Source organism: Tachysurus fulvidraco, chromosome 2 (assembly GCF_022655615.1).
Source record: "Tachysurus fulvidraco isolate hzauxx_2018 chromosome 2, HZAU_PFXX_2.0, whole genome shotgun sequence".
In the NCBI taxonomy this organism is placed as follows: Eukaryota; Metazoa; Chordata; class Actinopteri; order Siluriformes; family Bagridae; genus Tachysurus; species Tachysurus fulvidraco.
This window is the reverse complement of record NC_062519.1, coordinates 21,347,158-21,365,775: the sequence shown is the minus strand read 5'-3', so window position 1 is coordinate 21,365,775 and position 18,618 is coordinate 21,347,158. Positions and strand designations below refer to the sequence as shown.

Below are 18,618 nucleotides of genomic sequence, written 5' to 3'. Positions count from 1 at the left end.
TTTTTTTTCAGAAAGCTCATTTGATAACAAGTGTGTTTCCTTCATACACATCAAGCACAAACTGCCTTTTTTTTCCCTCCAGAAAATTTCCACCAATTTGTAGTTAAGGATCGAGCAAAATCCTGACGGAAACATAACGTAGGCTGCGCTTCCTCCTCTAATCGGGGGAAAACAGAAACGTCCGACTTCCTGTCAGATAAACGAGATACGGATTAGTTACATGCTCGAATCTCTATATCTAAATGTAGGAAGTTGTTCTAGTATAAGAAATAAATGTAGAATGGAGGACGAGCTGAGATTAAGGAGAGAAGATTAACAGGAGTAAGAGTTGCAGAAAAGGGGGAGGTGACAGTAAGGATGATCTCTCTCTTTCTCTCTCTCTTTCTCTGTGTCTCTGTCTCTCACTTTTTGTCTGTCTCTGTCTGTGTGTGTCTCTGTCTTTCTCTCCCACTTTCTCTGTGTCTCTCTCTTTCTCTGTGTCACTTTCTGTCTGTGTGTGTCTCTGTCTTTCTCTCCCACTTTCTCTGTGTCTCTCTCTCTTTCTCTGTGTCTCTCTCTGTCTGTCTCTTACTGTGTGTGTGTCTCTCTCTGTCTCTCTCCCTCCCTGTCTATCTGTCTCCCTCTCTCTGTGTGTGTCTCTCTCCCTCTCCCTCTCTCCCTCTCTGTCTGTCTCCCTCTCTCTGTGTGTGTCTCTCTCCCTCTCCCTCTCTGTCTCTCTTTCTCTCTCTCTGTGTGTCTCTCTCTTCCTCTCTGTCTCTCTCTTTCCCTCTCCCCCACCCTGTCTCCATCTCTCTGTGTGTCTTTCTCTCTGTCTCTCTCCCTGTTACTCTCTCTCAGTCTCTCTCTTTCCCTCTCCCTCTCTGTCTGTTTCTCTCCCTCTCTCTGTGTGTTTCTCTCTCTCTGTCTCTCTCTCTTTCCCTCTCCCTCTGTCTCTCTCTCTCACACACACTCTGTCTTTCTCTCTCAGCTGTTCCATTTTATTGTATGATGAACGAATATGAAACTCTTTGTTATTTGACTACAATATAACTGAAGTGAGTCATAACCGACACTACGACCTTCTTCCTCACAGCTACCACACAACACTCCTGCAGGTTTGCTGCAGTGTCACTAAAGAGAAAAGAGCAGAAGAAAAAGAAGACAGATGTTTTCTCTGATTCTCTGAAAAACCGCCTTTAAAACCTCTCAGCATTAAAGAGTCAGATCTGTGTCAGAATCAGCAACTGCACGCTCTCAGCCCCCCCCCCTCCTCTTCCTCAAACCTGGCCTAGACAGGTGTTTCACCTCCAAATAGAGTTTTTCACACATTTTAAGTGGCACACAATAAAGTCTGATGCTCTGTAACTTCTCATGTAGCCCATGGACTGTAGCACAGACACTCGCACTGCTGTTTATGGTGTGCACTCGGGAAACGCTCGGGATTCGTTCGCTTTAACTTCAGAACAAACTCAGTAGTCAAGAAGAAGAAAAAAACATATCAGTTTCTTATTTTTAAGACTATTCTAAATCTTATTCTAATTTAGAGCTGCACTTCAACAGAAGGCCTCTAACCTTCTGTACTGTCTTACACCCATCTTTTGTTTTTGTTCACAATAATAACAACAACAACATCAATAATAATAATAATAATAATAATACTAATAATAATAAATGGGGGGCACGGTGGCTTAGTGGGTAGCACGTTCGCCTCACACCTCCAGGGTCGGGGTTCGATTCCCGCCTCCGCCTTGTGTATGCGGAGTTTGCATGTTCTCCCCGGTAGATTGCATGGTAGGTTGATTGGCATCTCGGGGGGGTTTCCTCCGCGTACTCCGGTTTCCTCCCCCGGTCCAAAGACATGCATGGTAGGTTGATTGGCATCTCTGGAAAATTGTCCATAGTGTGTGAGTGAATGAGAGTGTGTGTGTGTGTGTGCCCTGTGATGGGTTGGCACTCCGTCCAGGGTGTATCCTGCCTTGATGCCCGATGACGCCTGAGATAGGTACAGGCTGCCCGTGACCCGAGGTAGTTCGGATAAGCGGTAGAAAATGAATGTATGAATGAAATAATAATAATAATAATACCATCAATAATAATACCATCAATAATAACAACAACAATAATAATAATAATAGTGAGATAAACAGATCGTTTAAAAGCAGAAAGAAACAATATCTTTTTATTCAATTCTCAAACTAAATGCTATCAAACATTTAAAAAATTGAGAATAAAGTTGACCAGATGAAAAGCGCATGTTAGTGAGTTCCAGAAGAAAGGAAAGCGTGGGAATGCTCACACACACACACACACACACACACACACACACACACACACACACACACACACACACACACACACACACACACACACACACACACACACACACACACACACACACACACACACAGAGGCCTGAGCTCCAGCAAGCTGCTTTTACGAAAGAATGTCTGTGGTCACAAGCTGGCTGCGTAAATCAAGTGCCCCAGAAACGATTCACGCTTCCTAAAGCTCCGGGCTCACACAGCATCTGCTAATGGTTTTGATTTACTGGGGACCTGTACAATATTACAGCACTGGAAAAACCCCAGTCCAAAACACAAAGCCGCACAGACTAAAGCGTGCAGGGGAGATCGGCAAACACGGCGGCCTCCAGGAGCGCCTCGTCATTCCACAGGATATGAGAAAGCGGAGGTCGGAGAGCCTTTAAAACTATATTAAAGGCCACATTAAAAATAAATGTAAATACCTGTCAAGAGACAGTGATGTGTGTATGTGTGTGTCTCACTGGCCACTTTAACACTAACACCTGTAGTCCTGATTTTTTATTTTGTGGGAATTAAACATGCAGAATCTTCCAGGAATGTTCATGGATGTTTCACACAGAACAGTTTACACAGAAAGGACAGCAGGAAGGACGATCGGAGAAGCACTCAGCGGGCAGACAGACAAGAAGTCGTACGTCTGGAGGAGCTACAACTTCACGCAAAGACAGAAATGACTGAAATGATTAGCGTTAATGATCGGAGATCGGATCTCGCCGGGACTTTAAGAGCTGCACATCTTAAAGTGCATCTTTAGTACCTGACTAAATGAAGGGAACAGTTGTAGTTATTTGGGGAGAGCTCAATGGCAACTTTATGACCGGGGTGCTTTATTTGACTAGACCGAGGCATTATGGGAAGTGACAGTGAGGGAAATCCTCTCAGAACTTCAGCATATATCTTAAGAATTATGTTTAACATAAAATAACTATAGAGTAAGATTCTACCCGTCAGAGGCACGGTCAGGTTTGGTGAGACACATTTAACACTATAAAGAAAAGAAAATAATAAATCAAGATTTATACAGATTTCAGAAGTATTCCAGACTTCGCATATTTGACCTCACGTCCATATTTTTCCCCACTCGTTTTTTGCCTCTGATTACTGATCAGAAGGTTGATGGGGTTCAAGCCCCAGCAGAGTCACAGCACTGCCAATCCTGGGCCCTCGATCAAGCCCCTTAACCCTCTGTGCTCCAGGGTGAGACATCACAGCTGACCCTGTGCTCCAACAAGCTGAGATACGATAAGAAAAGCCTTTCATTGTGCTGTAGTGTGTAAGTCACAAATAAAGGCTTCTTCATTTGTAGATTTCAGAACTCCAGCGTCTTCCTCGCCCTCCTGCACGCTCTGGAGTTTTGTTTGGTTTCCAGCAGCCTGATGGAGGAAGGCAACAGACCTGAAGGTGACGTTTGGGATTGGGCCACCGCAGAACTCGAAGCAGCTGTGAGTAACGCCCACCTGTAAAGCCACTCTCCGCATCGGGGCTCTTTTGAAACGCTGCCCAAGCATTTGGTTCCAATATTTACAGTATGGGGAAAGGCTGTAACGTTTGCATGATGTTCTGCCGGTCGAGCAACATCGGCTTAGCTTGAGACGCCCTGCCAAGTGACCGGACTGCCAGCTCCGCCATTCAGTGTACATACCTCTTGAGCACTATTCGGACGGGACTAGTTTTACGTGGGGACGTGGGGGTAAAGTGATTATTACCAGAGCTTGTTGTGATTTTAGTCCCATCTGAATGTGCCATCTCGGTAATCATTACGGACAATGTCAGTAAAGATTACGGCGACTTTTACCTTCTGTAAAAAGGTCTGGAAAAATTACCCCAGGTAATAGTAATCCCGTCCGAATAGACCCGCTGTAAATATGTACGGTAAAATTCCGTCATTTCCTGTTTAAAAGTAGTTTTTGGCGCGTTTTGCAAGCATGGAGGCGCTTGACACAGGAAGCAACGTCATACACACATGACGACTAGGAGGTTACTGTGGTGCATAAAGTGAGTTACCCCTCCCACTTCTGCTAGTTTAACTGACATGTCTTGTCCCGTGCGAATTGGCCAATTAAAATTACAGACGTCCTGAGGTAAAATCGCATTACTCCACGTCCCCACGTAAAACTAGTCCCGTCTGAATAGTGCTTTAGAGAGATTAGATAAATATAAAGAGAAGTGTGAATGTAAAGTTTTTTTTTTGCCAAGCGTGCTACCAGCTGTTCCAAGTCTACACACTTTTTATCACACCTTCACTAGACACAAGAGAACAATGCTAGTGAAAAACTAGCTGTATTTACTCCATCCCTCTATATACTGGGAGCAGACAGAAAGAAGATTTACATGTACAGCATTTATCAGATGCCCTTATCCAGAGCGACTTACATTTTATCTTGCTTTTATACATCTGAGCAATTGAGGGTTAAGGGCCTTGCTTGGTGGACGTAGGAATCAAACTCACAACCTTCCGATTGATAGCCCAACACCTTAACCACTAGGCTACCACATCCCACATCCTTGAAGATGCACCATATTCTTCAGTTCTTCTTCTTATACAGCGTCTCTTCTGCCCTCACTGCTCCTAACCTCGGGTTTGTCAGCGTGGACCGATGCCCACGTCAATAAAGTGACAAACTTTCCAACAAAACAGCTTGACATGATGCCTGACACGATGGTACGACAGCAGCTGATTCCTCTGCCAGAACTGAAGGGAGTTTATAAAGAAAACAAACCTGTGACTCTGGCAGATACGAACACAGAATAGATTCCTGGTGTGAGAGAGAAGTACGAGTCTGAGCTCAGCATGTTCAGCACAGATCTCTAAACTTCTGTCAGCACTTCAGTTCAGTAGTTTAGTGTTAAACACAAACCTGTATGGTGACGGTGTGTACGCACTAAACACTCCTCAGGACACGATCATCGCACACTTAACATTTGTTTGAAGACCGATTTTATGTTCAATTTAAAAACTTTATGTGATGTTAAATTATTTTCACGAGTGGTTGATTTTTGTCAGTAAACCTTTACATCATAAAACACATCCCGGATCACGGAAATGCCATTATGTAACATGTTCAGAACAGTGTTCAGTTAGCAGATTAGCCGTGCTGAAATGACACTAATCATGTCTGAGCACTTTTAGGTTCATGTGAACAAACCCGTGCACCTTCACTTCTTACCACTAGATGGGTGTGTGGAACTCGTCCGAGTCTATCAGGGACCTGAAAACATCTCAATAATGTACAATATGTCTGCTGAAACTCTGCCAAACTCCCTCAGTGTACAGCCCATATTCATGTTCAGTGTGTTAGGAGGAAGTAAAGAACCTGCCACAGCCCCAAACCAGCACCAGATCAATTCCTCCACTTAGATTTGTTTGTTTTCGGTTCCTACCCCGTTCCAGGGGAGCAATTTCCCTTGATGAAATTGAACTGTACTCCCTGTGGAATTCATTAAAATGAGAGATCTGGGGTGCCACGCCTCCGTCAGGCCAAAGGGGAAATGATCTAAACGAACTCCCACGGGTGTGGCAACGCTACGGCGAACCCAGGATAACGCTCTGGGGCTAGCAGGAGGCGCTTGTCAAAAGGATCCAAATAAACACAGTGGAATGGGGGAATGAACGCCAGAGCAGCATGCTGAGGTGAGATGTGTGAGCAATACATCACCTTTCTTTTCCAGGAGAAGGTGTGACCACCTTACACGACTTCAGCTTCACACACACACACACACACACACACACACACACACACACACACACACACACACACACACACACACACACACACACACCGGATCAGATTCACGCTAAATAATCCACCAGCTATCGTGCGTTAAAAGAAGTTCTGTTTTATTTCGCTTTCAGTTAACATGAAAAGAAGTAATCTTGAGTTAGACATCAAGAACATCAAAACAACAATGATGATAAATAAATAAACAGGCGGGTTTTCTGCCCCTTGCCCCTCCCCCCACCCCCAAAAAAGGTTTTGGGTGAAAGCAGAGAGAGTGACGCACCGAGACACGTTCAGCAGCGCCGGACAACGGTGTGACGTCCGGTCCCCAGCGAGCAGACTGGACCTTCTCCTTTCAATGGTGTACTTTGCCTGTATATACTGTAGATTACCCACGACCCCATGCGCTAGTGAACATGCCCCGGCGCTTTATCGTCCGCAGCACACACTCTCTGTCAAGTTTTGCAAAGGCTTCATATGTAAACACGTCACCGTTAAGCGCTGCCAATAAACGCAGTACATACATACACGCCTCAGCTCTTCTGTGAGACGACGCTTCACCCTGAACCTCACTCTGTCTCGGAGTTTTATAGCAAGATAAATATGCTTCTAAGAGGCAACAGGAGGCAACTGTTATTGTGTTAACATGATAAGGAAGAAAAAAAAAAGAGGAATAAACCGATTATAGCTAAATAATAACAAAGAAAAAGTAAACACTTAAAATGACTACTCTTTTAAAACATTTTACACGGATACTATCACGGCAAATCAATCGTTCTGTAGATGCTAAGGGTTCAGAACACAAAAGCTGTTAGAAAGGTAAAGAAACTCGGACGAGGGTGGAGAAGGCGAGAAGGTCGTAAGACACGTGTCTGGGTGGACAAATGGGACATCGGTGAAATGGAATAACTTGCTGTGTGTAAGATGGAGAGACGTGCAAATGGACTGATCTGTGAATAAACCTCCTAGAGCTCAGCATATATTATATGAACATATGAGCTTATAAAGGAACCCCAACAAACCTAAAACACCTCAACAGTAAACTAATTAGGCTGAAAAGAGATTTCATCTGATCAGGTACTGCAGGCCAAGCAGACTGACCACGGCTGGGGTTTGGTGTAGGTGAGAAAAGGCACGTAGCGCAATTGATTGCGTCGAGGTTCACGCCGGCAACACAGTGTCTGTCATACGTCTTAGCCGAAGAGACGCAAAGTGCGTTCAGCCGTATGATCATCAACGTGAAGACTTTTAATTCATGTTCCTTCATCAGTCCTGGTCCATAATGGCATCAGAAGAATTCCACACTCCTGACGCCAGCTTCAGCGAGACAGCTGTTTCATTCAAAAATGATATAAAAAGGCTTAATTCTTTTCTTTTTAATTAAAGTAATAAAAGGTATCCGGTGATTGAGGCAGACAGACGTCTGTGAAGGAGAATATCTACGACAAACTCACACCTGGTTTGTTCCCTTGTTTCTTTAAGGCTGAAGGCACTGGATTAGTCAGAAAGCGCATGCGACCTGCAACATGTACACCGTGACTTCATTCTCTTTTAATAGAACTACAAAACACAATTTAAGCCACTGAATCAGGGACGAGTTTTCAGGTGAACATGAGATTATTTTTATATAAACCAAGAGAGACTTTCAGTCTTTTTGTAGGGTTTCTGAAGGAGTGTCATGAGACGCTTGGTTTCGTTTCAGATAGAAAAAAAAAAAAAAAAAAAAGCCATTACATTCAACAATCAGGGGTGTTGCAGCATCTGTACCACTATCCCAAAAAAAAAAAAGAAAAAAAAAAAAATATACACAGAACAGTGAGACACTTTAGGCTTCAGTATTCCTTTGTGTGCGAGACAAATACGGATTAAAAAAAAAAAAAACGTTTAGAACCGTTTTGTGCATTTTTAAGGTTTATGCACTACATTTTATACTCATATCTGATCTTTGGTTTGAAGTCGTGCATCAAAGTGTGTGTGTGTGTGTGTGTGTGTGTGTGTGTGTGTGTGTGTGTGTGTGTGTGTGTGTGTGTATTAATTACGCTTACTGTGACCCGGCTTCAGCGTTACACACAGAAGTAGAATTAATAGTTGATAATGATGTTAAAGTCACCCTGCACATGTTTGGATTAAAGCTTCTCGCAGTAATGAAGCAATCGTATGACTGTAACATGAACCAATGAGCCACAGAAGATTTTTTTTTTTTTTTTTTTGGCTGGCGAACATCATCCAGAAGTGGGAGAAGCAGAAGGAGGATGGATGGATGGATGGATAGATTCAGTTGGCCAGAGTCAGACCGTGCATGTGCTTGGCGATTCCGTACACGTAGGTGATGTCAGGCCGCTTCTCCGGATCCGGATTGATGCACATATCTACCAGCTTTCGCAGCTGCGTGGAAAAAAAAGAGAGAGAAAAGAAATAATATATAAGAGAACGGGTGAAGCGTAAAATAAGACAATATAGAAACACACCACGACTGCTCGTCTGTAACAAACAGTTTTTATTCCCTGAGAGAAATCCGCCTCGTCCGAGTCAGAAGTCGAATTTCCTCTAGGAGCCGAGAAACAGAGCTGAAATAAGGCTAAAGCTTTCTACATCCTCGCTGCCTCACATGCTCAAGTCCCCAAAATTCACACTCCCGTGCTACTGAGAGACAGAGAACGACCTCAGCCCCGACAACAGCATCATTAAAAGAAGAAAAAGAAAGGGAAAAAAAAATACCCCTCTCCCCAAATACCTAATCACCATGGCAACCGGCTCTTTCTAGCGCAGGCCTGGCTGCTGCGGCTGCCGCTGTCTCCTAATCAGCACGGCATGTGAAATGCAAATCCGACCCGGCGCTGAATTAGTGGAGGGAGGGAAAGAAAAAAAAAAAGAAAAAAAAAAAAAGGGTGGCTTGGGGAGTGGGGAGCAAATCTGGATGCAGATATGTAAAATATTCATATACCTTGTTTAAAAAAAAACAAAGTCACAGATTTTCTGATGAGGGAAAGGGGTTGTCTGTCAGGAGATGGTAAATGACACACCAAAGACGAGCGACTGACAGTTTTTTGCCGTTCGCCTTCAGGAGCATTGTTTAAACGCAGACAGAGATGGATGCGGGCCTTCTGTCTGTGCTGCAGGGCGCATTGTTTTAGGTTCGGGGGGGGGGGGACCACGGGTTTGGGTGGATGCCGTCTCAGCAGTACTGAAACTGATCTGCTGAATGGAGAATGCTGAACTGAGCTAATGGTGCTGATGATGGTGGGTGGAGGTTTAGAAACATACAGTGAATAATCAGGGTGATGCTTCATCAGCTGGGCTGGAAATAAACTCAGAGAGAAAGACTCCAGAGCTGAGACCCTAGAGCTTAGACCCCAGAGCTGAGACCCTAGAGCTTAGACCCCAGAGCTGAGACCCTAGAGCTTAGACCCCAGAGCTGAGACTCCAGAGCTGAGACCCTAGAGCTTAGACCCCAGAGCTGAGACCCTAGAGCTTAGACCCCAGAGCTGAGACCCTAGAGCTTAGACCCCAGAGCTGAGACCCTAGAGCTTAGACCCCAGAGCTGAGACTCCAGAGCTGAGACCCTAGAGCTTAGACCACAGAGCTGAGACTCCAGAGCTGAGACCCTAGAGCTTAGACCCCAGAGCTGAGACTCCAGAGCGGAGACCCTAGAGCTTAGGCCCCAGAGCTGAGACTCCAGAGCTGAGACCCTAGAGCTTAGACCCCAGAGCTTAGACCCCAGAGCTGAGACCCTAGAGCTTAGACCCCAGAGCTGGGACCCTAGAGCTTAGACCCCAGAGCTGAGACCCTAGAGCTGAGACTCCAGAGCGGAGACCCTAGAGCTTAGACCCCAGAGCTGAGACCCTAGAGCTTAGACCCCAGAGCTGAGACCCTAGAGCTTAGACCCCAGAGCTTAGACCCCAGAGCTGAGACCCTAGAGCTTAGACCCCGGAGCTGAGACTAAAGAGCTTACACTCCAGGGCTTAGACTCCACTAATCCAGCACTTCCACAAAACAAGGTCAGAGGTCATTTAGTAAAACCCCAAATAGTGCAAGCAATGAACTACACTCTCACTCGTCTGACTGTGAGACAGTAACACCTACAGACCGCTGGACACAGTAACACCTACAGACCGCTGGACACAGTAACACCTACAGACTGCTGGACACAGTAACACTTACAGACCGCTGGACACAGTAACACCTACAGACCGCTGGACACAGTAACACCTACAGACTGCTGGACACACATTGCTCTCCTCTTTCTACATAATGAGATTTATTTTGAGGTGTGTTTAAGTCCACGTGACCTCAGCAAGAAAAAAAACTATACTGTTCTTATCTAAGCGAGACGTCTTCATGCCGCACGTGAAAGCTGTCGGTCTGCTGCCGAGGCCCCCGGGGGGCCTGATGCTCCGCATAGGGACACTCACCTGTGTTTACACCTCAAAATACACACATCGCTCTTCATAATCAATCAAAGACTTTAAGTCGACTAATTAATTTATTTTAAATAATAATCTGGGCTTAAATGCTTATTTTATGTCTTCAGCTGCAAATATTTATAAAAATATATATTTACAAAAATAAATATTTTAAATAACTGTGAGAAACGGACCACTTCAAAAGAAAAAAAAAAAAAAAAACTCCGGTATGGTTTGACCTACAGAAATAATAAAAAGGCCCAAGGCAAAAGCTGTGCTTAATTAATTAATTAATTAATTAATTAATTAATATTGATAAATCATATAAGATAATATCATTAATATTATTATTTCTGTATGTGGATTATTATAAATGAATTTAAATACTGATTTGTTTGTGCTTTTCTCCACGGCTTTATGGTGGCATGTAAGTAATGTCATGTAGATTTGACAGATCTGAAAGCTCTCACCTCTTCTGAGTAGTGATCAGACGGGAGAGGAGGGTAGTCACACTGCTCGATCTTTTTACACAGCGAGTACAGGTTCATCTTGTCCCCGTAGAACGGACTCTGAAGAGCCGCCATCTGAGAGGGAGAGAAGGAGAAACTGTTAGGTTTCATCAGCAGAGTGAGCAGAGGTCAGGCTTCTAGCTCCGTCTTCACTACATCTTCACTCCGTCTTCACTCCATCCTTCTACCTCCTTCGATCGCTGACCCGGTCATACGTCATATGATGACACACAGACACTGACGGTCTAATTCCACACACTGTGAGAAACTATTAACAAAATAAAAGCTAAAATACAAAAATACAAACACAAGCCGCTGTTACAAAATATACAACTAAAATATCTCCATGGCATCGTTTTCTTTAGCCTCGATAAGCAGCTAATGTTAACATTAAACTCCACATGTACAAGTTATGGTTCAAATTCCAGTTTCATGTTGCTTTACACATCCTCTCCTCTCCTCTCCTCCTCTTTCTCTCCTGTCCTCTTCTCCTCTTTCTCTCCTCTCCCTTCTCTCTCTCCTGTCCTCTTCTCCTCTTTCTCTCCTCTCTCTCTCCTCCTTCTCTCCAATCCTCTTTCTCTCCTCTCTCTCCTATCCTCTTCACTTTCTCTCCTCTGTCTCTCCTCTCCTCTTTCTCTCCTGTCCTCTTCTCTCCCCCTTCTCTCCTCTCTTCTTTCTCTCCTGTCCTCTTCTCCTCTTGCTCTCTCCCTCCTCCTTCTCTCCTGTCCTCTCCTCCTTCTCTCCTCCTCCTCTTTCTCTCCTCCTTCTCTCATCCTCTCTATTCTATCCTCTTCACTTTCTCTCCTCTCTTCTTTCTCTCCTCTGTCTCTCCTCCCCTCCTCTCCTCTTTCTCTCCTCGCCTTTCGAATGTTAAGCTCGTTAATATTTGAATCCATGTTAATTAGCTTTGGGGCATGGCTAATTAACATATACAAATAAATAGGATTTTTGGAACCCGACCAGTCCTTTATTATTCCTTTATCGTTCCCATTTATGGATATTTTACCTTTTAATACAAACCAAAGTGTGTCTATGTATAAAAGATAAAACATAATAACTCCAAACAATTAATCACACACACAATGATTGACTAACGAAGTCGAACAGATCCACCGCGTCTGAGCCAGGATGCGACTGCAAACACGAACGTTTCCAGACGTTTCTCTCTCCCACAGTCTCCGTCATTTATCAACACTGCCATTCCCTTAGCAACCCAATAAAATCAGAGACGTGTGTGTGTGTGTGTGTGTGTGTGTGTGTGTGTGTGTTCTGATGCAAAGCTACGGTCAAATTTGACCAAACAGTTTTATTTTGCTCTTCTATTCCATTATACTGTGTACGTGATCTGAAGAAGTCGGATCATTCTGTTTGTAGCTCTAACGGTTAAAGCAGCTGAACAATCAATGATCAACGATCTTTAATAGAAAAGTGGTGACATTATAAAATCTAGTCTGCAGCAGCCTTAATATTTTATGTTCCTTTTAATGGAGGTTATGCAGCGCTGCAGGACTTTGTAAGCTACGCTGCAGAACTGGAACGTCGTCTAGAGCAGAAGCCGGGTGTGGCTTCAGGAGTTACAATGAGGTTTAAGACAGCGGCTGTGGTTTTGTCATAGAGCGTTCTCAGGCACACGCCCTCACCATCTTTCTCTTCTTTCTCACGCGCACAATAGAAACACAGCCACTCAGTCTTCATCAAGCAGAAGCTGACACACTGGCTGGAGTTCTGCTGTAGTAAATAACAGACCTGGCTGAATAAAGATTTACATTTACATTTACAGCATTTGGCAGACGCCCTTATCCAGAGTGACGTACATAAGTGCTTAAATCTCTAACATTGAATACATTAATGCTGGTTCACTAGGTTACATACTTAAGATACCATGAGTTTAAAACATTTGTTCAAAGTTACAATGAAAAAGTGTCAAAGGTTTTTTTTTTTAATGCAAAAGATAAGGAAAGAAGTGCTAGTTGAAGTGTTTCCTGAATAAGTAGGTCTTCAGCCACCGCTTGAAAATAGCCAGTGACTCAGCTGTCCGGACCTCTAGGGGAAGTTCATTCCACCACCTTGGTGCCAGAACAGAGAAGAGTCTTGTAGTATACTTGCCTCTTACCCTGAGAGATGGTGGAACCAGTCGAGCAGTGCTGGTAGATCGGAGGTTGCGGGGTGCAGTGCGAGGAATGATGAGGGCTTTGAGGTAAGAGGGAGCTGGTCCATTTTTGGCTTTGTAGGCCAGCATCAGTGTTTTGAATCGGATGCGTGCAGCTACCGGAAGCCAGTGGAGGGATCGCAGCAGCGGGGTGGTATGCGAGAACTTTGGCAGGTTGAAAAAAAGCCGGGCAGCTGCCTTTTGGATCATTTGCAGAGGACGGATTGCGTTCATAGGTAGACCTGCCAGCAGTGCATTGCAGTAATCCAGTCTAGAAATGACAAGAGACTGAACAAGTACCTGAGCAGCCTGTGTGGAAAAAATGGCCGAATCCTTCTAATGTTGTAGAGAAGAAACCGACATGAGCGAGTCACATTAGCAACATGAGAGGTAAAGGACAGTTGATTGTCCATGGTTACCCCAAGGTTGCAAGCTGTGGCTGAAGGGGAGATCAGATCGTTGTGCAAGGATATAGCAAGATCATGACCTGGGGATGAATCACCTGGGATGAACAGCAGTTCAGTTTTGCTATGATTGAGCTTTAACTGATGAGCAGTCATCCATGATGAAATTTCTGCCAGACATGCTGAGATCCGGTCAGAGGCTGTGGCATCTGAGGGTGGGAAAGAGAAGATAAGTTGTGTATCATCAGCATATCAGTGGTAAGAGAACCCATGTGATGAAATAACTTCACCAAGAGAGTGAGTATACAGGGAGAAAAGAAGAGGACCAAGTACTGAGCCCTGTGGGACGCCAGTGGAGAGTCTGCGTGGAGCAGATGTCACTCCCCTCCATGTTACCTGATATGAGCCTCCTTCCAGGTAGGAAGCAAACCATCCCCAAGCTGATCCGCAAATCCCAAGACTCTTGAGGGTGGATAAGAGAGTCTTGTGGTTGACCGTATCAAACGCTGCTGAAAGGTCAAGTAGGATAAGGACGGATGACAGTTTGGCTGATCTAGCAGCATGTAGTTTCTCAGAGACATCCAAAAGGGCAGTCTCTGTAGAGTGAGCTGCTTTAAAGCCAGACTTGTTGGGATCTTGGAGGTTGTTCTGTGAGAGACAGACAGACAGTTGATTATAGACAATGCAGAGAAGTGATACCGGTCTGTAGTTACTGATGTCTGATGGATCCAGAGCAGGTTTCTTTAGGATGGGAATAACCCTTGCTCTCTTGAAAGTAGTTGCTACCTGACCAGATGCTATGGATCTATTGACGATAGTGGAAATGAAGGGCAAAAAGTCTTGCGAGATGGTCTGGAGCATAGTGGTAGGGAGTGGATCAAATGGGCAGGTGGTAGGATTGCAGGACTGGATGAGTTGTAAAATCTCTTCTGCTGCCACAGTTGAGAAATGTGACAACGAAGGTGTAGGGGAATGCATACTCTGTGATGTAAGTGCAGTCGGGGCTGAAGTGAAGGTCCGGCAGATTTCCTCAATCTTCTCCTGGTAGAAAGAAGCAAAGTCTTCTGCAGTCAGGGAGGATGAAGAAGGTGGAGCCGGGGGGTTGAGCAGAGAAGAGATGATGTTGTGGAATTTCCGAGGGTCATGTGAAGAAGCTTCAAGCTTTTCCTTGTAGAAGGAAGTCTCATCTGAGGAGAACTTGACAAGAAGTGTTCGGTAAAAATCAAGATCTGCATCAAGTTGTGATTTCTTCCACTTTCTCTCTGATGATCTTAGCTCTATTCGATTGTTGCGCAGCGCATCTGAAAGCCAAGATGAAGATGTCCCTCAGCTGAGACGCAGCCTGGTGAACGTGTGACGTTAGAAGCTTTACCGTGATCCCGTAAAGACAGCGGCAATGACAGACCCTCACCCAGTCGTCGGTTCATTTCTCCTCCAGTCGCGACATGTTCTCGTTTTCGTGCCGTCGTCGGAATGAATAAAGACCACGAGACCGTAAGGTGATACTGAGATGTTCTCACAGGGACACCATTTGGGTTGCTGTATTATATTTTTCTCTAAATGGAAATGGGATCTCATTCCTACCCACTACTTAACTCTCCCCATCACTGAGGATTATGGGATTGGCTTGTGGTTCCTCTGAGTCACTTGAACCCAACCTCCATATCTTTTCAAAATGCTGCAGCAGTCTAAGGCTCTCTGTGCTGTCTGTCCTCTTCTGCATACAAGGGCTCACAAACCCCTGTGATTGGTTAGTATCGCTCTGAGTGACAGGGGCGTGAGCTGAACAGCACCTCCCACCCAGACTGAACTACAACTCTGTTTCTTGGCTCCAGGATAGATGGATGTGATATCGCCAGGATTTAAATTCATCTCGACTTCCATGGTGCATTTTCATGTGTTCCTGACATCTTTATTGAGAACAAACAGTGCGTTTCATGCTAATGGTTACTTTTCTAGAGAAGTCTACATATTTATTGGCATCTACGCAACAGTACACATACGACTGAAGCTTCCACTGAGAGCAGAACGCCGACACGACTAAAACAGCTTAATCTTTACCTTTAACCGAGGCAGGTTTTAATCTGTAGTCTGTAGCTAAAGTGCAACAGTGACCTTGTCCTGATGTCGAATCACCTCAAGATTTGAAAATTAAATCACAAACAGAATAACAAACACATCACAGCAAACAGAAGAGCGAGTGATCTGCGATAGAACCCGATCGCGGCGGTGCCGGCTTTGAGAGCTCACCACAGAACACCTGTGGATAATAAAAGCCATGAGCTCACAGCCTTGTTTTGTTTGTTTAAAGAAGGTCCAAGTGATGTAGAGTCATCAGAACAGGCTGAGACTTGCACAGACATCTTCACATGCAATAAAGTCATGAGAAACAGATCGCTGGAATGGACATGAGGGGACAAACATATGTACACACAACCTGGGCTACATGTAGGAAGCCACACAACACAATAAAAGGCCAGAACGGGACACAACCCTATAATTTTATGTGCAATGTATCAGTTAAATACAAAAGCGCCGTTTCACCTAAACGCCATTATTCAAACATTTTGCATGAAATATATACGAGGTTTGAGATTATGTCCCTATCTGTGGTACTAAGGAAGAGTCATTTAACCTGAAAATCCTGCATAGGCCTTGCCTAAGAATCACATGACTCACAAGCACACACTGACACACAGCGGACAGAGGACACAAGTCTCCTCTTAAATAACTGTGTTTATGGCATTATGTCTTTGTGTCTAATGAAGAAACCGAATGTTCTGGAAATGGTTTTAGTTCATTAAATGTTCCAAAGTCAAGGCTGTAGTGTATCAGAAACCTTTACACACACACACAGGGAGGGGAGAGGGAGAGGGGAGGAGAGGAGAGGAGAGGAAAAGAGGAGAGAAAGAGGAGAGGAGAGAAGGAGGAGAGAAGAAGTGTGGAGAGGAGATAGAAGGAGGAGAGGAGAGGAGAGAGAAAGAGGAGAGGAAAGGAGAGGAGACAGAGAGAGAGAAAGAGGAGAGGAAAGGAGAGGAGAGGAGAGAGAAAGAGGAGAGGAGAGAGAAAGAGGAGAGGAGAGAGAAGGAGGAGAGGAAAGGAGAGGAGAGGAGAGAGAAAGAGGAGAGGAGAGAGAGAAGGAGGAGAGGAAAGGAGAGGAAAAGGAGAGAAGGAGGAGAGGAGGAATGGGCCTTTGCCTTTCCTAACACTTTATCACTGGTCGTCACGCAAACACTAATAGAGTGCAGAAGTGTTGTGATCACACACACACACACACACAAAGACACACACAAAGACAAAGACACACACACACACACACACACACACACACACACACACACACACACACACACACACACACACAGTGTTACTGTGACACAGTGTGAGTCTGCATTAGTTGTTCTAACTGACACAGTGCACACATGACCGCCCCTGTTACAGACACACTCACACTCACACAGACGCACTCACACACACTCACACAGACGCACTCACACACAGACGTACTCACACACACACACACACTCTCACACACACACTCACACAGATGCACTCACACACACACACACACACACTCACACAGACGCACTCACACACACACACACTCACACACACACGCACTCACACACTCACACACACACACCCACACACACTCACACTGACGCACAAACACACACACACACACACACACACACACACAGACGGATGTTTCCAGCTATGGGTATGTAAGAGAACGGTGGAGTTTTACTGCAACATCTGGCTCTGTTCGATACGCTGCTGCTCTTGCAAAAAAGTTCCTCAGGGTAATTACAGTGTGCAGCAATTCTGCAGCACGCAAGTCAGGCAGCCCGAAGCAGCCGTGTGTGTGTGTGTATGGCGAGCAGGACACCACATGTGATCTCAGCCCCACCGTGTGTGTGCCTGCACATGCTCAGGAGTAGTGAGCATGCATTTTCACGTCAGGGAGAGCAGGAGGAGCAGCTGCAGCCAACAAAGGGTTAAACAAGGACCACTGTGTTTTCATGCATCCTCTGCTGCTGACAGATGAAAAATGTCAACTGTCCTGTTTTCTATTTTGGAGTTTTTGCACTATTCATCTGGTTCATTAGTGGCGGGCCGCTTGTGGCCCTGACAGCTGCTCAGCCTGCGCTCGTGGCCCCTGAATTTTTCAGACTAATTTGATTCGATGGGTGAGATGATTGACTTGCTCTCTGACCCCCCGGAGCCCAGAGGCACTCCTCATTGTTATTCCAGAGCTGTCCGACACACACTGCGCTGGCCTGCTGTCTGACTGCACACGGGCACACACACACACACACACACACACACCACAATCCCCTTCCACAAAGGCACCACACCCACATAGAAATGCGTGCAACTGAACACACACACACACACACACACACACACACACACACACACACACACACACCACCTCTGCCACCAGGGAAAAGTGAGCATCAGTGACCATGCAAAGATCTGTAGTGGAATAAAACCACAACTCAACAACCCCCCCCCCCACACACACACACACACAAAACATCCCAACAAGGTGTAACTATCATCACAGTGTACAGAATTATTGCTTCCTCTGGCTTTAATTTTAAAGCAGACATCAAAATGCATTAAAAATAAATTTTATACACACACACACACTCTCTCTCTCTCTCTCTCTCTCACACACACACACACTCACTCCAGAGTCATTACACTAGACAAATTATTACAATCTAAAAGTGCTGAAGTGTAAAAGTGTTTTTTTGTGTTTGTGTATTTGTCATGTAATCTCGAGCCGCACGCTGCACTCTCTCGGCGTGTTTATTCCACAGCCACGACCACTCATTACACCTCTTTCTGCACGGCAACACGGCACTAACGGAGGACACACTAACACACAACGTTACTAAAGAGGCGATAGCAGACGAGCTCAGCATCCTAATTCTCTGGACGCTCTCCTCTTCTGGCTTCCGTGTGCTGATGCCGGGCCGCTGACACGACCGGGTGTCTAGTCAGTAGACTGGAAACTGCAACCTTCACAGATTCCCGTCTTTAAAAGTTAGTGCTAAGTTACTGTAGTGTTCGTGTTCAGGAGGAAATAAAGGGCATGATGTACTGAACCCGGGTCTGGTCC

The 18,618-nt window shown here is 45.1% G+C and overlaps 1 protein-coding gene across 1 annotated transcript in view; it reads right to left on the bottom strand.

The window, feature by feature from the left end:
* Positions 1–6,124: 6,124 nt before the first annotated feature.
* Positions 6,125–18,618, bottom strand: part of nek7 (NIMA-related kinase 7) — a 71,162-nt gene continuing 58,668 nt past the window's right edge. Inside the window, exons 9-10 of the mRNA XM_027159713.2 lie at positions 10,896–11,009; positions 6,125–8,407 (exon numbers count right to left, since the gene is read on the bottom strand). Of these exons, the coding sequence (XP_027015514.1) occupies positions 8,297–8,407; positions 10,896–11,009 (225 nt within the window). The 3' untranslated portion in view covers positions 6,125–8,296. The remainder of the gene's footprint in view (positions 8,408–10,895; positions 11,010–18,618) is intronic.